The following is a 25103-nucleotide window of genomic DNA, read 5'->3' on the forward strand; positions in this document are numbered from 1 at the left end:
GCTGGTCAATTCCGGACACAGAATGCAGCTCATCTAAAATCGATCAGGTGGCTCAGTCATCGCTGCTTATATTCAAACAGAGAGCACGGATCACACTTCCATTAGACGCGCAAATTAGGTTGTCAGGGATAATGATGATATCGGTTATTCTGTATTGAAATCGAGGAAGAAAGGCACCAACAGCCTCGCTTGCTCTGTTGAGACACACATGCATAGTGTTTATGTGGGGGGATTCTGGGAACATTAACCTAGCCTTTACACAGCTATCCTTTACTAACTGATCTAGTGTCTAGACTGTGGCTAAAATACAGTGTGCAGTCTATACGTGTGTTAATTAAAATTCTAAGAGTTCTTAGCAGCATTTTTGGAAGCAGATCAAGATTTTGGAAGCAGATCAAGATTGCTCATCTAAAACCAGATGAGACAAACTAGTTTTTGTTTTTTTGTGACTGAAAAAAAGCGTCATTATTGTGATTGATCAGATTCAATAAAATGTAGTTCACAAAGTATTTTCATTTTAATTATTTAGATTTTTCTTATATATATATATATATATATATATATTATGGGTGTAACGGTACACGTATTCTTACCGAACCGTTTCGGTACAGGGCCTTCGGTTCGGTACACAGGTTTCCGAATGCAATCTTTATCACTTAACAGAAGGCTTGTTTTAAGCGCGGAACACCATAAGTATTCAGTCCATTTTAATATGAAATTCAAACGATAAATGCCTTTAATGTGGCGTGACTGATCACTGATCACAGTTCAAGCGGCCGGGGCGACGCGCACCCGCGTGAACGCAATCATCAGTGAACGCGATCGATCATCTCCCTAAAGAATAAACATGAATGAACATCTGAAGGTATGTTGAGGATACATTACAACTTACTGTCACGTATCATATGTGGTGTAATCGCTCATTCAGTGTTTCAACGGCGGAAAGACTTCAATATAACTGCTTGTAAACTAAACAATGTCATGTAGCATCTCATTTACCTCAGGCAGTCATTCAGTGTTTACAGAATTTTATTCACTAGAGAAATCAACTCTTTACTAAATGCTCTATATTAGCCTATATATTCATTATATTCTACTTAACCTGTTAGTGATGTCTTTATTATTGCATGTATGTTTAAATAAACCTGTCATGAAAATGACAGACACTGTGTATAAATGATTATGGTTCAACAATGAATTGGAGAAACTATTTTATAATTAGATTTAGAAGTTATTGCAAAAACTGCCTAATGTGAAGTTTACATGTTTGCGTACTATGTTATTTGAGTATTTATATACCTAAAAATAAATAGCAACTGAATTTAGGCTAATAGTTTGGGCTCTGTTGTTAACCTTTAATATTAATGTGCAATCTTCAATAAACTTTTAGTTATAATTTAATTCATTTAAGGACAGACATTTTTTTTCAGTAAACCACTGTTTAATACAAATTTTAAAAAGCTATTTTGTAGAACTGTACAATAAGTCCATTCGTGAAATTTCCTCACTACCAAATATTCCACGGTCAACTGTTAGTGGTATTATAACAAAGTGGAAGCAATTTGGAACAACAGCAATCACATAAAAACAAAAGTCGCCAACTTTCTGCAGTGTCAATAGCTACAGACCTCCAAATTTCTGGGTTTGGCAGTTGCCAGGAGAAGGGTACTTACCTGACTGCATTGTGCCAAGTGTCAATTTTGGTGGAGGGGGGGATTATGGTGTGGGGTTGTTTTTCAGGGGTTGGGCTTGGCCCTTTAGTTCCAGTGAAAGGAACTCTTAATGCCTCAGCATACCAAGACAAAGAGAAGTAATTTCTTACATTTAAAAGTGTTATAAAGCCCACTGAATCATTCTAAATCATTCATGACAAAAATGGAACCATTTGGGAGAGAACTGTCAGGAGACTTATTTCTTCGCACAAAAGAGGTCAGTGAAGAGGATTACCAGATCATTGTTTTTAAGTGTGAAATTATAGCAAAAGTAACGCAGAAATTAAAAAAATGGACTTGTGATAAGGACCCTGAAATAATCAGGCCTCGTTTTAAGCTTACATTTAGTAATAAGTGATTTTTTTGCTAGACAAAGAGCAGGAGAAATACCAAGTGAGTGTCTCAGAGCCAGCAAAAGCTGTGAAAAGAGTGACTGTTTATCTCACAAAGTAAGATCGAGCCTGCAGAAGTGATATGCAGGGTTGTTGTCCACACTGGAACTACCTACTGTAGCCAAAGCTCAGTAAAGGCAATTAGCCTTTTCCAAGGCCCAAATTTACAAAATATGGACTTCTGGGTATTTCTATTCTGGTCTCATGAGACCAAGTCAAACATTTTGAATCTTACAGCAGCCAAAATGTTCTGATGTTGCTAGAGGAGGAGCACAGTGAGAAGTGCCTGGTTCCCGCAGTGAAGTTAAGCAATACAACTCTTATATGTATGAGTGCTGAAGGTGTGAGGGAATTGCTGTCATTAATTCACACACCACTGTGTGATGTAATACAAAAACTTGAAAGATGTTACCCTCTCCTCATTCCCTGCGTTGTTGGGCTTTAATGGACGATATGCATTCTTTCAAGGTGAAAAACCTACTGTGGACATGTATTTCACCCAATCCTAACACTTTTGAGCACCTGTGGGGGATTCTGTAAAGACGAGTTGAGCAACACTTTCTATTAAAGATTAGGGCATTTAAGGAGGTCATCATTGAGGAGTTAAACAGGACAGATGTGACAATTTGTCATGAATTTGTACACTCCGTGCCAAGAAGGGTCAGAGCAATATACTTAAAATTATGGAGAACATACTAGAATACTAGAATATTATACATTTGTTGAACATTACATTTCTTCAATCCTTCATTTAAACAAAATTGGCTAATTTTCTTATTTTATAAGAATTCTTATTCTTATTTTTATATATATATATATATATATATATATATATATATATATATATATATATATATATATATATATATATATATATATATATATATATGTGTGTGTGTGTGTGTGTACATCAAAATAACACATTGCAACTCCTTTGGAAGCAAACAATGGGTTTTTGTGCCTCCGTTTTGGAAAAGGCATGGATATTAATTGCTTAATTAGAGGTGACTGGGCTGCTTTTAATTTAAATGTGAGAACAGAGGCCTTTTAAGTAATTAATCATGAAAATTTGTTGAGTAAACAATAAACAGTTGAATATTTTCCGTTGTTCTTGTTTTTGTTGTGGATGGAATTGTATTTCTCATGCTGTATTTGGAATTTCAGGGATTAACTGCGAGTTGCTGCCCTGTGAGGCCGTTAATCCGTGTGATAACGGGGCAGAGTGCGTGGAGGAGGCTGATCCCGTCCTCTTCCCTCTGGGCTTCCGGTGCCATTGTTGCCAGGGTTTCACGGGGGCCCGCTGTGAGATCAACATAGACGAGTGCAGCTCCAACCCCTGTCTGCACGGCTTCTGTTACGACGGTAAATGCTCTAGTTATTTCTCAGCCTGAATTTAAAACATTTCCCTTCACTCTCATTAGCACTCTTTTTGTAGCAAATGCACTGTTGGTTTACCCCTTTGACAGTCTTGGCGTGACTTAGTTTAATAAACAGTTTTCTTAGATATAAGTTACTCAATTCAGTATGACCAGGCCACAGTTGCTTCGGTGCTCTTGACAAGTGTCTTGCTCCAGCTGTGAGCGTGGATCCGTAAGGCATAAATGCTGCTTTGTAATTTGAATAATGGATGATAAATGACAGAGTTAATACAATCAAAGCCCAAGGCAGGGTGTTGTTCTCCCTCAGCAATCCAATAAGCAGTTTTTTGCCCTTTTGTGTTGCATCTCCTGCATAAATCATTACAAAAGCCATAGATCAAATACATGTTGTCAGTTAAGGATTACAGATTGCAACGCACTAAATAGGTCTTTGCAATGACGTAGTTTAAAATTGGAAGCTGTAACTCAATTGATGGTGTTGTATGTGTAGGCTAAATTATTGTTTATTGCACACAACCGTCTAACCAATGGCGGACAGTGTTCGGGAAACCTGTTTGAAAACAGTCTTTGTAATTGCATAAGGCACTTACAACTTCACATTTAAGACATGATGTATATAGCAAAAGGCCTTTAAAATGAGGCATAAAAGATGTTTTCCAGTTGACAGTAATTTATTTGGCCGATAAAGTTTTATTTTCATGGTGAATGTCATTGCAGTGAGAGAAAGACAACCTTGACTTTCACGATTTTACAGTTAAAATAGGCTATAAATTGTCCCCTCAAACTAACAGAAAACACTTCCAAATGTTGTCCAGTATCCTTTTTGTCTAAATACTCTTGCTATCAACTTGCTAACCACCCTGTGTTACGTTTGATCATTGCAGGATTGTAATAAACAGACTTTAATGCTTCCGTTCTAAAGTTTTACTGTTCTCCAGAAGTTTTTGCAGTGATCTTTAGAGCAGTGGTTCTCAACTCGGGGCCGGGACCCACTAAGGGACCTCAGAAAAACTTCCAAGGGGGGCTACATAACTTAATGATTTAAAAGACAAAAGTAAGCAAAAACAGCTACAACAATTTGGATATAAGCTGTAGTTGTATTGGAAAGTCTGTATGAATAAGATCATTTTAAAAGTGTGATTTCTAGATGTGGAAAAGTCAATAAATTTGATAAAATTTTGGACAAGAATATTAATTTTTTCTAGTTATGTCGAGCTCTAAAATATTGTATAGGGTAGAAATTGCTAATAACCATCTAGAAGATAGGTAATTGGTATTAAATTAGATGGATAAGATTGGTAATAAAGTAAAAAATAATTTTGAATATTGTCTGACGATTGGTGGTCTTGAAGTCGAAAAGGTTGACAACCACTAGCAGTCAGATTAATCTGTTCTTTGTAGTTTTAGTAAAGAATTAAGTGGTATGTTTGTTTGAAATGTTGTACAATTATGAGTGCATCTTGAAGGTAATTTTACTGTACATAATGTACTTTTTTAGACTAAACAATAGTTTGAAAAAAGATCTTGACACATTGAACTCTCAATTTGTAAAAGTGCCTCAGACAACTAAACTTTTTATCTTTGCACTGCAGAAAATGAAAATAATCAAAAATAAATAAAGTCGAGAAAATTAAGGCAGCATGCTTCTTTAATGTCCTTGATTCTCTCAACAAGAGTAATTGTTAGCCAACTTGCATTTGTTAAATGCTAAATGTCTCCTTCAGTCAGTACAAGCTCTTGTAATGGCAACTGCAGATCTGTTGTTCAGCAAATTTTCAATTAGCAATACTTGAAATGTTCATTTGTCTTCATAATGCAGTTTTAAATGACTGCTTGGTAAGGCATGCTGCTTGTCTCTGAAGCAGAAGACCTCTTGAAAACGTAATGTAAGAGTCAATGAACATCAATCAACATCAATCAACCACCACACCACACAAAACTAGCAGTGATAATGAAAATAAGAGCATCATTTATAAAGCAGAAACCCCAAGCAGTAAAACAATAATCTTAGGTTTCATGCTGAACTCAGTGTGTTCTATATAAAAGTGCTTGTCCATATACTGGCTAAAGACTTTATCTCGTGTGAGTGTACATCATTTTAAAGACATTTTTCAAAAGTGCTACCAATGAGTCTAACTTTTAATGCATGAATGCAACATTTTCATAAGCATTTTACAGGTTTCCCAGTGTTTTCCAATGCCAGTGTTCTCAACTGGTTTATCTATGGGACCCACATTTTCTCATGGTCATTAGGCCACGACCCAAAAGATTTTGAACCAAATTATTTCTCAAAAATGTTAAGATAACATGTATTTCTTTAAACCAAGTCAGAAGATACAGACAATTTGCTCTTTAGTGAAGTGATATACAGCTTGCCATGAGCAAAGTCTGACAGGACAAGGATGGTTTTTCTGAGGTGAGAGACTTTTTATTTTGTTACATTACGAAAATAACATTAGAATATTGACACTTGCATATAGCCTGACTAACTATACTTCTAATTACTTGCCATTAAGCAGATGCTTTTTATCCAAACCGACATGTAGTTCAATAATTGCTCTCCCAGAGCAACCTGCAGTTAAGTTCTATGCTCTGAGGTAAGATGGTGACAGATGAAGGACGATTTTGTAACCAGGCAACCAAGTATTCCTCATCCACCACTTGAAGTCCGACCTGCAGCCACTTTGTCTTGTCTACCATCATCTCCAATTCCAACAAGCCCTGTCAGACAAAGTTTACTTGTTTACTTCCTCCCAGACTGCACCAGCAAAAGCCGCTCCACACATGTAGTCCCTCAAGGCCTGTCTGGCATATAGGAGGTCTGCGATCTGCTGTTTTTGTGTGGGAAGAGAGTGAGAGAGCAAGGTGTATCTCTTGAGCAGCTGGTGTGAGTAATACGGGTGCCACTCCGGACCCCAAGCATTTAATGAGAGTAATCGCGAGTACACGCACAAAGACAGAGTGGCAGCATAGATTACGTGGTAAATCTAAGGGATAATGAAGAATCCTGGGACTCGGCGCAGGCCTCGTAATAAATTTGCAGCTGTAAGAACCCACAATTACCTCTGTCACAGGCTGCTGTTTTGCAGCAGAAAGCCAGGGGATGCATTTCTCCTCAACGCCATTAATGATTTAAGACTTGTGGAATGGGTCATTAGGTTTCGGGTTAGTCAGATGCAACGCAAAAGACGGCGGACAGCAACACTCTTGTAGCATTTGTAAAAGAGATCGCTACACAAACACACATTTTACATTTAATTGGACACACTGTTTCCAGCTGCTGGAATGAATATAAACGACCACGGAATTTCACAGGCAGAGAAAGTCAATTTTACTGATAAGCTTTTAGAAACAAAGGTTTAAGCAAGAATATGATGAGAATATAAGTCTTTTGACTTCAGTGGGCTGTGGAGGGAAATATAGTGTACAAAATTAGGCGTTTGTAGAGCTTAAAAAATTAACTCAACAAATTGAATGTCTTAAGCAGGGGTGGATTTAGTGATTTGGGGGCCCCAGGCAAAATAGAGGAATGGGGCCATATGCAATTGCACACATTTACAACCTTGATGCTCCTTTCACTGTTGTGATGCTTGCTGCTGCATGACCTTGTCCCATAGCTGTGTGAATGAATTGGGCAGACGAACACCGTGAGCATCGAGTGTGTTTCAGTAGTAAACAAAACCGCACGTCTGCACCATTCATTACGTGGCATTCTGCATTACACAGTAAATTCCGTTTTTATAAATGGATTCCGCAATCCTGTCCGCGTTTTCTGAATCACGGATATCATAGGACCCTGCATTTTCTACAAGAAGCACGTTTGCATTTTAGGGGGTCCTTGGCTTTCGGGGGCCCAAGGCGGTTGCCCTAATGTTTAAGTCTGCCTCTGGTCTCAAGTGCTTAAAATGTCAAGGTGTCATGTCTAAAAATCTGACTAAGTAATTTTTACATATGCAAAGTGATTGTTCTATGCAAGGTATTCCACTTTTCAATTGTTCAATATGTACTGTATGTCATCCCACGTTTTCTGCTCATGGATAGATTATTGTCATCACATTATTATAGATTTACATATCACAAAAATATCATAGTTGCAGGTTAGCTAACTGTGCTAGGGATGCTAAAAGTGCCCAAATATCCCCTGTAAGATGTGAAACATTGGAGACACTTTGCACAACCGTTCAAAATGTAGAGGGATCGGTGCGTTTTTTTAATTAAATAAATGAATCAAATGTGACCACAAATGTGAATTTATACTATTATAGAAGATTACTATTTCAAATAAATTCTTAAATTTCCAAAAAATTGATAATTATTTAAAAATTAGCATATTAAATTGATTTCTGAAGGATCATGTAACACTGAAGATTGAAGTAATTTTTGCCATCACAAGAATAAAAGCTATATTAAAATGATAAGTTGTAAGAGTAAATTGTAAGAATAATTGTAAGTGCAATAATAAATTGTAAGAATAATTTACAGTATTACTGTTTTACTGTATTTTTTTACTGTATTTTTTAGTGGATGTTTTTATTCAGTGCACCAACATTTCATAACCACCCCTGAAAAAGATGCCAAATAATAACATTGTACTTGAAGTATAGTGTTTGTAATGCAAAGTTAGTAAGAACATGCCATTGTGTCTGTAAATGTTTGTTAAATGTTTCTAAAACAGGAAACTCTATTTCATACCTTCTGTAAGCTGATTCTTCTGTCTCTTTGTGTTTCCTGCTACAGCTGTGGATGGATTTTACTGCTTGTGTAACCCTGGTTACGCTGGAATAAGATGTGAGCAGGACATCAATGACTGTGCTAGCAACATGTGTGAAAACAATTCGACTTGTGTGGACCTCCATCTGGTAAGGACAATTAATCTTCAACTAACTTAGTTTCCATATACAGCTCTTAATGAAAGAACAACAGCAGCTCTTAGAATAATTCATATGGGAACTATGTATAACCACCACTAAAGGGGCATAACATCTGTTGTTAAACGATTATTGTTCTCTGTGCAAAGCAATTAATAAAATTTAAATCATTCCTTGGCCCACCTGAGAAATTACATATCTGGCATAGTACAAAAAACATATTGGCCTATTGTAGCCATGCTGTTTTTCTCCACAAACTTCTGCAATTAATTATTTTTAATAATTCCATATTTTTAATTATTTAAAATATACCATAAAATATGACCATTTAATGTAGACATTCTTTTCAGACTGTTTATATATAATTTCAGTCGTAGGTATGTTATGTGTCTTCTTATAGCTGTTTTGCATACTGAATTGTGATTTGGTCTTTTTTTTCTGGCATCCAGAGTGCAACAGTCGGGACTGAGAGTAAAAATTCGATTTATTTTCTCCATAGGGTATGGAGCCCCGGCCTAAAGGGACTTTTGCAAAAATAAAAAATATACAGACTTTAGTGTGTGCATGAGAATTTCCAGTTTATGTATACTATAACAAATGTATTTTGTGTGTCTATGCCCTTTTACTATAAAGAAAACAAAAGTATGGATGCATACTGAATTAATGAATTAATAAAGCTGCATTTGTCCAAATTTGGCTTTCGTTAGAGCAGTATAAGGCTTAACTCTAATATCAAAGCATTATGTCCATTTTAACGCATCCTCTGTGACGGCCAAGAAACCACGGCGTGAAATGGGCTGATTGCGCAATACGGCTGTGTGCATTGTCCTATTTGCCAAGTTCAAGGGTCCATAAAGCCAAGTTCAAAGGTCCAGTATACCTCTAATATCAGGGCCTTATGTCCCCTTTAACGCATCCTCTGTGGCGGCCGTGAAACTGCGCCATGAAATAGGCTGTGTCCATTGGGCTTATGAAAAAAAAAATCAAATTTTGGATTTCGTTAAAGCAGTTCATCTAGTACGAGGATTTTTCATTGTCATTTTTTTGAAGCATGAGCCTCCCCATTATATCTCAAATCCTTTATGTCCATGGCTCTACTCACAATAAGTGCTGTTAGAATAGAATGAAGAAAATAAGCATTTCTCCACCACCTGTAAGATTGCGTTAAAGGGGTCCTATAATGCCCTTTTCACAAGATGTAATATAAATCTCAGGTGTCCCCAGAATGTGTCTGCGAAGTTTCAGCTCAAAATACACCATGGGTTATTTATTATAGGATGTTTTGAAAGCCCCTATTTGGGTGGCAGCAAAAACAAACTGTTTTCGTGTGTGTCTCTTTAAATGCTGCCGCCCCCTTTTCAGAGCCTTTACAGCTCATGCTAGTTTGGATAAACGACAACAACTGGAGCGTGGAGAACCTCACACTGTGAGTAGAATTCGCATAGATGGATAAATACTTCATAAATAACTTTATTTTCAGAACGTGAATGTATGCAAATCACCTTTGTGAATGTGCTGGTTAGGACATTATACAGTGGCTAAAGTTACCATTGTCTCTGTATTCACAGAGATCAGAGCTAGACCTATGTCAATCGTTTTATTTTTAAGAAGTAATAAAAGTGCGCTTCTGAATTGTACTAGAGGTGAGAATTATCGGGTTAAAACAAGCTCTGACAATGGTAGCTTTAGCCACATTAGCACATTTAGAAAGGCGATTTGCAAACACACATTATAAAGTACAGTACTTGCGTGTTCTGGATATGAAGTTGGATCTCAAAGAGTTGGATTTGATCCATCTTTGAGAAGCAACTTTTGTGCAAATCCTGCATTTGCTGACCCTTGTTTGCAAAGCAGTCCAGTGTACAATAATTCACACAAACATGAATTTAGCTCATTTCTTGGGCACAATTGCCTTCACAAATGTAATAAATCCACTTTATCCTCAGTGGCTCAGATGCCTAAAAAGAGTTATAACATATAAACAGTAGAGTAGAGTATATAAACAGTTATAATGTTGCAGACATGTTGCTGCTCTAGCAATATCTCCCTTTGCATTGAAGTTTGAGCGTCATAACTTTGCAGATGATGTTTATGCTCAAAAAGCAACTTTACACATTAACTAAAGTTAAAAAAGTGAAATCATAATTTAGGACCTTTTAAATCCAACAAAGTGGTTTAATAAAGGGGGTTTTGATCTTGTTAAATACTTAATTGTACTATTCCAATAATTTTTATATGGGAAAATATAAATATACTGCCAGAAATCCACATTTTTATCATTTGTTTTTACTGTAGGCTACCAATGTTTTTTCATGAACCATTAAACTTGGCATATGACAATGCACACTGAGCCCATTTCGCGGCGCGGTTTCTCAACCTCCACAGAGTTAAAGTGGACATAAGGCCTTGAAATCTAACACACTGCCCTAACAAAAGCCAAATTTTGAAGAATTTCTTCCTGTTTCAGCCTTTTTTTGAACTTGGCAAATAGGACATTGCACACAGCCATATTGTGCCATTCACCCATTTCACAGCCTGCCTCCTCTTCCATCACAGAGAATGCTTTAAAGCGGACATAAGGCTATGATATTAGCTGTATTCTGCCTTAACGAAAGCCAATCTTTAATAATTCATGCGCATCCATACTCTCGTTTTCTTCATAGTAAAATGTCAGTGACGCACAAAGCAAATATAATATAGACAGTATGCATAAAACATAAATTGTAATTGATGAGTTTCTCTTGCACATGCTAAAGGTTCTCGTCCGTAAAAGAAAGTCTGTACATTTTTTATTTTTGCAATGGTCCCTTTAGGGTCTTCGTAATAGGGGAACAGATTTTCAAAGATAACTCAAACCTCGTTTAACAGTGGAATTCCTGGTGGAAAAACTACATTAGCCATGATTCTGCAAAGAAAAGCAAATCAGCAATCTGAGAATCAATCAGCAATAACAGCTTTAAATTAGTTGTATATTTATCTTCCACTTTTAAACGGGTCATGACCTGTATTTTTAAATGGTATGTTCTCTGAGATCCTCTTATAATGTTCAAGATTTTACATAAAAAAACACCCTAATTTAGAAGTAATAAGCTTTTGTCTGTCCTGTTTTTGACTCTTTCTTTCAAACACTACATTTAATAGACATGCCACATTCAAGACTAAGAAGTAAACATTAACTGCTATGATTATTCAACGTCCCCGCCATTACATGTGTGGAATTGTTTTGAAAACCTCAGATGTTGAAAAATATCTTGTAAATAGTTTAAACATTTGCCAACAATGTGAAACATTTATGCATATTGCTTATGCTTTATAAGTTGTGCCAAATAAAGTTTAAGTACTTGGAGATATCACAAAAGGAAGACTTTGTGTAAACAGAATTATGAATGAATGCTCCATTGTTGGTCACATTGATGTTCTTATAGGCTATTCATAGTTCATCCATTTTCGACAAAGTGAAAAACGTATACATTGTTAATTGCAGTGTTAAAATAAAATATGTGCTTTCTTCTGTATTCGGGAACCTCTCTTATTAACCCTTCTAAATGCAGAAAAAAAAAACACCTAACAATACAGTCGGATTCAATATAGTTGGTATTGCATCATCTTTTATCTCTCTGAAAAGCCTGCGTTGTTTGAAAATGTATCTGCAGTAAAATGAAGTGAACAAGCAAACATTGTATTACTGATGCGATCTGACTGGAACTTCATTAAAAATAAAGTTCATCCACACTTTCTTAATGTTAGGATCACAAGGATGGCAATGCAAAGTGTTTTTCCACAACTTGGCACTTCAAAACATCTTGTAATCCTCAGAGGCATTTCTATGGTTTTGTTGCTGCAGTAATCCTGTGTTTGTGTCTCTTTCGTATTTACTACTACATGACATGCACAAATCGGTGGGCGGGGCAAAAGAGGCAATGATGTAGAAGTATTCGTTAATCTTCCTCAGAGGCGGTCTTTCGTCAAGTCGTTTCCTGAGCTTGGTTTCAATAAAAGCAGTTTTTGGACTAATGAGGAAGTTTTGAGTTCTGAAACTTGCAGGATATTTTATAATGCAATGCCCTCTCATATGTCAAAAATTTGGTTTCTCAATTTATGACCCGTTTAATTTGATTGTCATTCACATAGCTTTATGGTATTGTAGTTCTTTCCCTCATTAAAGCAATCTGTACCTTTGTGTTTTTGTCCGATTTTAAATTACATTTTAAGATCAGTAGAGAAAAGTTTTTAATGGTTGTATAAAGGTGCATTGTAAATTTTTGCGGCATCTAGCAGTGAGGTTGCGAATTGCAACCGCCCACCTCTCACCCCTCCCTTTCGGAGCGCATAGAGAAACTACGGTGGCTGACAAGGATGTCATCGTCTGAGACAGCAGGGAATAGCTAACGCTCTGTAGAGCAGTTTGTCCGTTCAGGGCTACTGTAGAAACATGGTGGCGCAAAATGGTGACTTCGTTGTAAGGGGACCCGCTGTGTATGGAGATAGAAATGGCTCATTAACGGTTCATTATGTAAGGTCTTTATACACCACCGAAAACAGTCAAGTATATTATATTGCATTTCTGTCAATAAACCTAAAGTGCTGAGTACTTTCTCCACATATAAAGCATTTATTATTTTTTGCTAATATAACCACATTTATGAGGAAAAATAATATTATGCAATAATGTGTAAATCTTATGTTCCATATTTTCACAATCCAATCAAATCTTGGTGATACTTGGTAATCCGCTGCATTACTGAACATGAATATGTTGTAAATGTCATTTCAAGTTGTCTTTCAAAAAAAAAATCTAACATATAACCGTGTGCAACATTATTAGTATCCTTTTTTATTATTAGTATTATTATTATTGCAGACACTGTCATATCAGTCTGGACAAAAAGTCCAGGGTCTTTATTCTTTGAGTTGCAGTTTTGTTCTGTAGATTAAGCTTGTGTTACCTCACAATCTCTGAGAACAAAGAGAGGGGCAATGAGAGCAATCAGTGGCTCAGAAGTCTGTGTGACATGCAGTTGTTTGGCGCTGATCCCAAATCGGCTTTTCCTTCCCTTCAGCAAACCCACTCTAATACAGCCAGAAAGAGAGATACCAGCCTCTGTGCTCTCATTTCACACTCTTCTGCCCCTCCCCAGCCTTTCTCTTCTTATTTATCTCACAGACTTTCTCTTCTTTTCCTCTATTTTTATTCCAGGAGCTCTCTGAACAGAGCAGAAGGGCAAAAATAGTTTATCATTTATTCATGATGAATAATGCAACCCAGGGACATGGTTTCTGAATGGAGAATGCAATTGGGCTATTCACGGCATCCCTCGAAACCTAGAGGTGGGCGGTTTGTAGGCTGCTGTCCTGTGGACAGAGATGCAGGCGGGGATATTAGCCCTCTTTCATGCTGGGTTAATTAATGATTTGAGCAGCAATTTTGCATAAGGGGATGAGATCATCTCAGAGATGCATAGAGAGTAACCTTGACAAAAGATGATCCAATGTCTTTGGTATTGACAAATCGAGAAAAACACATTTGATTTGACCAGCTTTTTGTTAAAGGGATAGTTCACTCAAAACTGAAAATTACCCCATGATTTACTCACCTTCAAGCCTAGGTGTAAATGACATTCTTCTTTCAGACGAATACATTTGGAGTTGTATTAAAATTAGTGCTGTCAAACGATTAAAATATTTAATCGCGATTAATCGCATTAATGCCATAGTTAACTCGCAATTAATCACAATTAATCGCACATTTTTATTTATTCTAAATGTCCCTTGATTTCTTTTTGTCCCATTATTTTTTCTTATTTTAATGCTCTTATCAACATAGAAAAGTGGATCGGCTTGCTTTGTTCAAATGTTTGTTTTATTGAAAACAACATTGGCATACTGTAGTGTTCGATTTCACACCAACATTCTCACTTGAAGCAGTCATTCACACTTGGAGCAAATAATCGCTCACACAATGTAACACTGTCCATCAATAAAAGGGTGAAAAAAATACTTTGTTGCACAAACAGCCCCTTCAACAGCCCTTTCTAAGGGATCAAAACAGGGTGATACAAAATAAAATTACAAAGTGCACATGCAAGGTAAACTAGGACTCCGCCTATAATGCAGTTAAACCAGGGGTCGCCAACTAGCGGACTCCGGTCCAAATCCGGACCGCGAAGCCTTTTGACGTAGGCTAATGAAACAGTTAACGTTGCAATGCTCACTGTTGCGTTCAGACCCAGACGCGCGGTCAAGCATGCAGGTGCACCGGACGCGAATGACGCGACATGCACGCCGCTTAATTCGCGCCGCAGAATGTCTATTTGCGTCTTTGCATTGACTTAAATCACTCGCGCAAAACGCTTCATTCGCGTCCGGTGTGAATGCACCATCAGAGCAGAAAGCAGCGCTCAAGACAAGCACTTTTAGTTGAAGACCCCTGAGTTAAACCATGGCATAATACGTTTCTCATTTCGGCGTCTCACGCTTGCCATCCACGTCTACTCTTTTAATGGCCCAAACAAGTCTGGGCAGCCGCAGCGTGCCTGATGTTTTGTTTCCGGTCTAGCTACATCCGGAGTGGTGTTGTAGTTTTTCTAACGTTACTAGTTGCTGCAACAGCATGTGAAAAAACTACAAAGTTTGTTAGACCAAAAAGAACGTTAATCTCGCGATAAAAAAATTGACGCCGTTAAAATAGGTTTGCGTTAACGTCGTTAATAACGCGTTTAACTGACAGCACTAATTAAAATATGTCCTGGCTCTTCCAAGCATTATAATGGCAGTAAATGGGAGCCCAAAATTTGAAGACCAAAAAAGTGCATCTTTCCATTATAAAAGTACTCCACACGGCTCCGGGGTGTTAATAAAAGGCCTTTTTCAAGCAAATCGATTGGTTTTTGTGAGATATCCATATTTAGATCATTATAAAGTAAAAAATCTAGCTTCTGTCTGACTGCCTTCCATATTCAACTTTTTCAACGTTGGACGTAGCGTAAACATTTTGAACTGCGAGAGGCATTACACTTTCTACGCAAGTTGAATATGGAAGGTGGCCCGCAGGAAGCTAGACATTTTACTTTATAATAGGGATGTCCAGATCCGATCACGTGATCGGAAATCGGGCCCGATCACGTGATTTCAGACTTTATCGGAATCGGACGGTACCTCCCGATCAGGACTCGGAAATATATGTATATATATTCTCATAATTTTTTAACACCTCTATAGTTATGAGGTGGCACAGAGTTAGACCCTTTTGACTCCACTTTGTTGCAGAGACGCTATTGGTTAAATAAGGTGAATTAAATAAAAAATAAGGAACATCCTGAATCTGTTTTTTCGCTCTTCTTTAGTACTTTTATAATGGATGGATGCAATTTTTTGGTCTTCAAATTTTGGGCTGCCATTTCACTGCCATTATAAAGCTTTGAAGAGTCAGGAAATGTTTTAATATAACTCCAATTGTATGGTCTGAAAGAAGAATGTCATATACACGTTGGCTTGAGGGTAAGTAAATTATGGGATCGTTTACATTTTGGGTCCACAACATGCATTTCTTTGCTTCTCGCTATCATTAGTTGTTTCCATCTATCTATGGTATGCACATTTTGGATTATTGCATTAAAACGCTGGAATGGAAACACCACGATATGCGCATAAATTCAAAATTGTTTTATATCCGATAAGAAGACATGCGTATAAACTATGATATAAATGCTTTTACCAAAAAAAATCCCTCAAAATCACAAACAATCTCACATGACTGCCTCAACGGTTAATATGATTGGATAGCCAGACTAAACAGCGAACCAATTTCATTGCACAACATCTCAAATGTTGGTTTGGTCATTCTGAAATGACTGAGCCAAAGTCATGTCATCAAAATGGTTGGGTATAATTACCTCCCAGAACTGTCTCACGCGTTTCCCAAACACCAGGAATTCGCCTCCGAATGCAAGATGAGTTTGTGTCTGCACGCTTTAAGACGCAAGTAATTTATTATGTACGAGAAAAGATCCACAGTGGTTTCCCCAACTACACATGGGATGGAAACGTCTCGGTTACGTATGGTAACCCACGTTCCCTGAAGGAGGGAACGGAGACGTACGTCGGACGTACCGACGAATTGGGATCACTTCAGGGAGCCCCTATCAGCTTCGAGATATAGAGAACAGGCCAATGGGCCATTGGCGTGCGAGATTTGCATCTCGCGCTCCACCCCGCGCCGCGGGTATAAACAGGAAGCGAGAGCGAATGCACGCTGTTTTTCACTGAGGAGCCGAACTTAGTGGCTCAACCTGCAGTGATGGTACAGCAACTGTGGCGACGGGATGTACGTCTCCGTTCCCTCCTTCAGGGAACGTGGGTTACCATACGTAACCGAGACGTTCCCATTCAGTCGGTCACGTTCGACGTACGTCGGACGTACCGACGAATTGGGATCCCTTATGGAAAACGCCATAGTTACTACCACTTCCAGCGCCCAGCGATGAGCCCCTCAGACCCCGATCTGATGCGGGCGGGGAATTCATGCAGGGAGAGTCCAAGCTGCTGTTCCGCAAAAGCCCATTCAGCTGACTGTATTGGATAACGCTGGGAAAGCGTGTCTGTGAAGGCCGCTGCGGAAGCCACATCATGCCCAGAGGGAGTTACCATGTGGAGAATACATGTATGGGCTGCACAACATACGGAAGTCCCAGGGGTGGCCCCGGCCAATTAGTGGAGGGGGACAACACGTACCTGGGACGGCAGAGGAGACTCTGCCGAGGGAAAGACACGGGCTCGCCGTAGGGAGCCGTACCGTGGAAGAATACACATATGGGACCACCATGGGGGTCACTACATATGGAACCCAGCCTAACACAAGTTCCACCAATGCATACGAGTGTTAGACCTGGCGTCGAACGCTCCCCCACGTCCGACTGCCGTGGGTTGCGGAGGACTCAAAAGGGTTCGCCGATCCGGGGAACTCGACTGGAGCAGAATAAGCGCACGCATCTGTCTACCATAGGGGAGGGAATGGCGCAGCAAGCCGACACTAGAACAGGCATTTCGGTGTTACTGACTATGGGAAGTGAGCACACAGGAAGATACCGGCTCTACACGGAGGCTATAGAATCTAGCGAACGTGTTAGGTGTCGCCCTGCCCGCAGCTCTACAATATCTGTCAGCGAGGCGCCACGAGCCAGCGCCCAGGAAGAGCCAACACCCCTAGTGGAGTGGGCTCTTAACCCAAACACCTCTAGCGGAAGTGATGGTGTCAACTACCGCTTGCGGTAGGTCACCTAGAACCTCCAGGGACCAGACATGGATTTTCCAGAGGTCTGGACGCGGGTGCCATAGGGTGCCCCGTCTCTGAGTCAGAAGGTCCTTCCTCAGAGGAATGGGCCAGGGAGGTGCTGTCGCAAGGAGCACTAGTTCCGGGAACCAAGTCCGGTTGGGCCAATATAGAGCGACCAACAGGACTTGCTCCTCGTCCTCCCTGACTTTGCACAGTGTCTGCGCAAGAAGGCTCACTGGGGGAAACGCATACTTGCGTTCTTCCCGGGGCCAGCTGCCTGGGGATGGAGTCGCCATTCTCCCGGAAGCACCGGCTGACGTGACAGCTCGTCGGCTGCACGATTGAGCAGGCCCGGAATGTGAATGGCACGAAGCGACCTCAGATGCTTCTGACTCCATAAGGGGAGATGGCGGGCGAGTTGTGACATGCGACGGGAGCGTAGACCACCCTGTTTTTTTGACGTACGCAACGGTCGCAGTGTTGTCCGTACGGACCAGAACGTGCTTGCCTCTGAGCGGAACTTTGAAGCGGCTGAGTGCAAGACGGACTGCTAACAACTCGAGGCAATGCAATTGCAGTTGAGGCCCCGTCCACAGACCCGAAACTGCAAGCCCGTTGTACGTGGCACCCCAACCCGTGGATGAGGCATCCGTGGAGACAACGGAGTGCCTGGACACTTGTTCTAGGGGAACTCCCGCCCGTAGAAACAAAGGGTCCGACCATGGGCCGAAGGTTTGGCGGCACCTCGGAGTCACTTGGACACGGAGGGAACCGCTGTGCCACGCCCATCTCGGGACTCGATCGTGTAGCCAGCGTTGAAGCGGTCTCATATGAAGCAATCCGAGCGGTGTTACTGCGGCTGTGGATGCCATATGCTCCAGGAGTCTCTGAAAATGTTTCAGTGGTACCGCTGTCCTGCCTTTGAACGAATTCAAGCAGTTCAACACTGACTGGACGCACTCCTCGGTGAGGCGCGCTGTCATGGCGACCGAGAATGAAAGTAAGCGTCCTTCAGGTCGATCGCTGCAAACCAATCTTGGGGACGGACGCACCTGAAGATGTGCTTCTGCGTTAGCATTCTGAATGGCAGCCTGTGAAGGGACCGGTTCAGGAATCGCAGGTCCAAGACCGGCCATAACCCGCCGCCTTTCTTGGGTACAATGAAGTACGGGCTGTAGAACCCGTACCTCATATCGGCTGGAGGGACCGGCTCCATAGCGTCCTTCGCCAGTAGGACTGCGATCTCCGCCCGGAGCACGGGGGCGTTCTCCTTCGCTACTGGGAAGTGAACGCCCCCAAACTTAGGGGGACGCCGGGCGAACTGAATCGCATAGCCGAGTCTGATGGTACGGCCCCGAGACGGGCTGGGAAGCTCTAGCCAGGCTTCCAGACACAGAGCAAGGGGATTAACCACAGACGTACCCGCAGCGGGGCAGCGACGCGGAATGCAGGGATCCAACTCGGACGGCATGGAGCGGCCCGAAGTGGGATCTGAGTGTGTTGTGCAACACTTACCTGCGTCCGCGGAGGGGGCGTGCGAGTGTGGGGAGGCTGCTAGAGTGCGTTCCCACAGCCGGCGCCCCCTGCTGGCGAAGGGAGAGGCGTCTGAGGGTGGCGAGGCATGGGAGCCGACCACCGCCAAGCGCGCTCCCAACTGAAGGAGGGGCTGAGCGTGGCAAGGCTTTGTGGCGTTGCGCACGGCCTGCCTCACCTCCTTCCTCAGCGGGGAACAAGAGTGGCGAGGCATAGCGTCGTGCACTGTTGTCCACGCACCGCTGAGAAGAGGGGAATGAGAGTGGCGAGGCTTTGTAGCGTCACACACTGCCATTCTCGCCCTCTTGTGGGGAGGGGAATGAAAGCGGCGAGGCTTTGTAGCGTCACACGCTGCCATTCCTGAACTCCCGAGACCCAGAGGTATTGGAACTGCTCTTTTTTTTTTTTTTTTTTTTGGGTACCACGGGCTGTTTTTAACATCAGTGGCGGAACAGAATTACTAATGGTTTTCCACCCGGCCCTCCTCCGGGGAAGAACAGTTCCAGGCCAAATCCGAGTCAATGGTGTTTCTGGACCAGGGTGGACATCGTCTAGCCAAGGGCCAGCGCTGTGCACAGCTCAACCTCGGCTCAGAACTACCCTCGTGCACTAAGCAGGGCGGAGGTGGCCTGCCAGTGGCACTGCCACCCCACCGATGAGGGTAGTGAGAGAGAGGAAAACTTTATACAGATTATGGCCCTATTGGTGTTCCATATTTTGGCACCAATAGTTCCACAATGCCAAAGCCTTCCAATGCACATCCGAGAAAAGGCAAGGGGCAGGCAAGGCGATTTACGCATTGCACTATGCCTCAGCCATCCGGGAAAGCATGGCTGTCAAGTATGAATCTGATTCAGCACGAGCGCCCACTATTACGGTGGGAATCTCAGCACCATCATTTTCAACACATAACAGCCCTCTCTCCGATGCAGCGATTGACATCTGTCCTCTGCTAGAGCCCCAAATGAAACGCTAGGTCCCCTTTCAAGGACCAGCAATCCCATCTGTAAGCTACCAGCAGACACGTGAGACAGTGGGCATGGCCGTGAGATGGCACACGGCGCGCTGAACACTCAAGCCCCTATGAAAAAGGCAAGAGGAACAGCGCGCCGACGTGGCTATGCTCTCATGAGAGAGCATAGACCACCCACGAACACAGTCTCAACATGCTTGTGATGCGATAGAGGAGTGAGGGGCCCACAGAGATGTACGCGGCGGGGAAGCCTCACTGTAATCCTCAGGCCACCCAGGCTTATCAGCCAAAATAGTCCCCCCTCTGGTGCACCAGAAAAGAGACTAGATCGGGGTATAAGCGACGGGACTCAACCCCGTTTGAGGTATCATAGTCTCGACCGCGCATCGGAGGCGCCGAGTGCCGCGCGCAGAGTTGCCGTGGCAATCCGCGCTGTCACCCGGCAGCCAGACGGCACACGGCGCGCTGATCACTCAAACCCTCACGCGGAAGGCGAGATGACCAGCGCGTCGACGTGATCCCGTTCCCCTGAGAGAACATGGATCACCCACGAACACAGTCTCAACATGTTTATGCGAGAGGGATCGTGGCCGTCAGGACAGGAAACAACCGCATCCAAAAACGCACGAGTGGAATGACGTCTTGAAAAAGACGCAGTGTCGCACCGTGTTGCTCTTTTGTGAGGAAACGCTCTTTAAACAGTGCTGAAGCACACAGGGGAAGACCGCGGCAACACACAGGTGGTAAGTGCAGTCCTGTGTTTGCACTCACTGAAACAAACGCCCTCACCAAAACCGACAGTTGCTGTGAGAACAGCAGTTTGTTATGCTGATGCAGCGGTGAACATGCGGTCGCGCTGATTGTGCCTTTTCGCCAACACAGAGCGTCCTTCTCGTTCTCTGGAGCATCTCTCTTGCAGATAGGCTCTCTTTTAGAAAAGAGTCTTGCTTCATCAACGCCGTTCGGCTCCGAAGTGAATGACAGCGTGCATTCGCTCTCGCTTCCTGTTTATACCCGTGGCGCGGGGTGGAGCGCGAGATGCAAATCTCGCACGCCAATGGCCCATTGGCCTGTTCTCTATATCTCGAAGCTGATAGGGGCTCCCTGAAGTGATCCCAATTCGTCGGTACGTCCGACGTACGTCGAACGTGACCGACTGAATGGGAACTGTGCTTTATTTGGTGCTTTATTATTTTAAATGCAATTTTTACAATTTTGTGTATAGGTTAAAATTGCAATTTAGGATAGAAACATAAGATAGAAAATTCATGCAAGGCTTATGAGGTGACTGCAGTCATCATGACAGCCCATTCAAAGCCACGTCACACTCAAAAGTAAAGACAAATATTTAAAATTCCGTACAAATATAAAGGAAGCGGTTTAAAAGAAATATGGAGCAATTGTCATCTGACGTGTTTACGGCCTGCAATAAAGTTTTAGAATAGCATCAATGTGTTAATAGCCTCGATATGCTCAATGGTAGGGTCACCGCATGAGCGCTTCAAAAGATTGTTCTACTGTCACAGGTATGAAATCACTGATTGGGAAACGGTTTAGCCACCATGTAATTGAGCTCTTAAATTCTACATTTCCACGTGCTGATAATATAGCAGAGGACGTGGGACAGGGAGAGAGGGTGGGTGCAGAATGTCACTTGGGAGTGCTTTACTTCCATACAGTCAGTAAATTAGATTGACCTTTCTTCATCTGTGGGAAAGTGCGGGTTTTGTCATGCTGGTTTGCCAACAGGAGTCTCCACCTGCCCGTTACGTTGGTCTCTGGAAGGACAAACATGATAGACAACAGAGCTAGGGCACTCTTATCTGATGCAAATCATCTTGCTTTGAATATTTGTGAACTTTGTTAAATTGATTGAATTCAGAAGCATGTGGAGAGCCGTGGTGATGTGGGGACATTTTTCAAAGTAGTTCTGCAGCTTTTATGGTTCCACTCTGTGGTGGTCTTTCTTTCTTTTTTTCTTTCTTTCAAATATAAAATCATAAGATACTTATTTCAAAAACACACAAATATTTTAAAAATCTCACTGACCCCAACTTTTGAATGGTATTGTGTGTAGTACATATATTTCATTGTTTATTATTTTATTGTTCATTTATACAGCCATCATTTAGTTTTGACCTTTTGCGACCCCTAAACACCCTCTTTGCATTTGATGAGATACAAAGCTGTGCTAAACTTGTTAGTGGGTGACAGGTTTGCTGTTGTGTCCAATATTGTTTTTAACTGCCTCATCCTTCAATAATACAGTGCATCTGGAAAGTATTCACAGCGCTTTACTTTTTCGACATTTTGTTATGTTACAGCCTTATTCCAAACTGGATTAAATGTATTATTTTCCTCAACATTCTACAAACGATACTCCATAATGACAATGTGAAAGAAGTTTGTTTGAAATCTTTGACAATTTATTAAAAATAAAAAACTGAAAAATCACATGTACATAAGTATTTACAGCCTTTGCCATGACACTCAAAATTGAGCTCAGACGCATCCTGTTTCCAATTATCCTCTTTGAGATGTTTCTACAACTTCTGTCCACCTGTGGTCAATTCAGTTGATTGGACATGATTTGGAAAGGCACACACCTGTCTATATAAGGTTCCACAGTTGTCAGAGCACAAACCAAGCCATTAAGTCCAAGGAATTGTCTGTAGACCTCGGAGACAGGATTGTATCGAGGCACAGATCTGTGGGAAGGGTACAGAAAAATTTCTGCAGCATTGAAGGTCCCAGTGAGCAAAGTGGCCTCCATCACCCGTAAAAGGAAGAAGTTTGGAACCATCAGGACTCTTCCTAGAGCTGGCCGCCCGGCCAATCTTAGTGAACGGGGGAGAAGGGCCTTAGTCAGAGAGGTGACCCAGAATCCAGCAATTCTCTGTGGAGAGAGGAGGACCTTCCTGTAGAACAACCATCTCTGTAGCACTCCACCAATCAGGCCTATATGGTAAGCCAGACGGAAGCCACTCCTCAGTAAAAGGCACATGACAGCCCGTCTGTAGTTTGCCAAAAAGGCACCTGAAGGACTCTCATGCCATGAGAAACAAAATTCTCTGGTCTGACGAAACAAAGATTGAACTCTTGAGTTGGCAAGCGTCATGTCTGGAGGAAACCAGGCATCACTCATCACCTGGCCAGTACCATCCCTACAGTGAAGCATGGTGGTGGCAGCATCATGCTGTGGGGATGTTTTTCAGCTGCAAGAACTGGGAGACTAGTCAGAATAGAGGGAAAGATGAATGTAGCAATGTACAGAGACATCCTTGATGAAAACCTGCTCCATAGCACTCTGGACCTCAGAGTGACTACGGGACAACTCTGTGAATGTCCTTGAGTGACCCAGTCAGAGCCCAGACTTGAACCTGATTGACCATCTCTGGAGAGATCTGAAAATGGCTGTGCACTGATGCAACCTGATGGAGCTTGAAAGGGTCCTGCAAAGAAGAATGGGAGAAACTGCCCAAAAATAGGTGAGCCAAGCTTGTAGCATCATACTCAAAAAGACTTGAGGCTGTAATTTGTGCCAAAGGTTCTTCAACAAAGTATTGAGCAAATGCTTTAAATACTTATGTACATGTGGTTTTTATTTATTTATTTTTTAATAAATTTTCAAAGATTTCAAACAAACTTCTTTCACATTGTCATTATGGGGTATTGTTTGTAGAATTTTGAGGAAATTATTAATTGAATCCATTTTGGAATAAGGATATAACATAACAAAATATGGAAAAAGAAAGCGCTGTGAATACTTTCCAGATGTACTAAGCAGCTTCATTGCAAATATTCCATAGTATAGTTCAATTAACTCTTATCTAAGATCAAGGGTGATTTGATTCCTTTAACATAGATGTACTATATGACAATATATGACAATTATTAATTTAGCTGACACTTTTATCCCTTTTACATTTTTTCAGTACACATGATCCCTGGCAATCGAATCCAGGATCATGGCATCAGTGGAGCTATAGGAAGAGGATCTTGAGACATTAGATCATTCCTCACTCTTTTCACTTCACAACCTCAACACAACACTCTGTTTTATATCCCCATAGCACCTTTTTTTCTGACCGTGTCTTTGTTGAAAGGGCTGTTGCAACATTCCCCATGAGCATAATGGTGTTGTGAAGTGTGTGTAATGGCCCAATGTCCTCTGTGTTCTCTTAAGACATAACAAATCACTCCATTTGTACACCTCAATCCTGGTCCCCTCTGCTCATCTACAGTTTGCTGTATTCACTCCATCTTTTTAAAATGGTCAAATTCACTGATAACATCTTCCTTAACCCTAGAACATTGGCAATCTTCCAATTTTCTCCTACATTTTTCACATATTGAGGCATTTTACAGGAGTTGTTCATTAGGATGTATTTGCTTGTATGAAATGCTCTTTTTTTACATTTGGTTAGCTGATGTTGAGTTATAGTAATAGTTTTAGTATAAATTAGTTTAATTTTATATTTATTGTTTGTTTGTGATTATCAGTTTGCACTACAGTATATCTGTAACGAGTTTAGTTCGTGTGGGAAGAAGGAGGCGGGAACCGGCGAACAATAAACAATAAACTTTAATAAAATAAACAAACAAAGTGAAAGTAAAAGCGGCAGCCCCTCACGGACGACTGCCGCACACATAAATAAACAAAACGTAAATAAAACACAAATTAAAATCCAGGCCTGGTCCTCTCTCGTCCTTCACTGTCGTCGCTCCTCCTTTATACTCCCGTCACTCCTCCGCGAGAGACGAGGCCAATGCGGCACGCAGCTGGCGCTCATCATCATAATAATGACCGCGGCCTCGTCCCGCTCTCACGGTCCCTCAGCCTCGCTGCTCGCCACAATATAATTTCATAAATAATATAGATGCTATGATAGGTAGTTCCAATAAAACATGATCAAAATAAGCACTTTTCAATAATACATAAGGCTGTTTTTTGTTGTTGTTGTTGTTGTTGTTG

The 25103-nt window shown here is 41.4% G+C and overlaps 1 protein-coding gene across 1 annotated transcript in view; it reads left to right on the plus strand.

Annotated features, from left to right (window-relative positions):
• Nucleotides 1–25103, plus strand: part of LOC307142660 (protein eyes shut homolog) — a 147240-nt gene that overhangs the window by 101118 nt on the left and 21019 nt on the right. The window contains exons 18-19 of the mRNA XM_079843687.1: nt 3269–3466; nt 8221–8342. Coding sequence (XP_079699813.1) covers nt 3269–3466; nt 8221–8342 — 320 coding nt within the window. The remainder of the gene's footprint in view (nt 1–3268; nt 3467–8220; nt 8343–25103) is intronic.

Source organism: Gobio gobio, assembly GCF_949357685.1.
Source record: "Gobio gobio genome assembly, chromosome: 18".
Classification (NCBI taxonomy): domain Eukaryota; kingdom Metazoa; phylum Chordata; class Actinopteri; order Cypriniformes; family Gobionidae; genus Gobio; species Gobio gobio.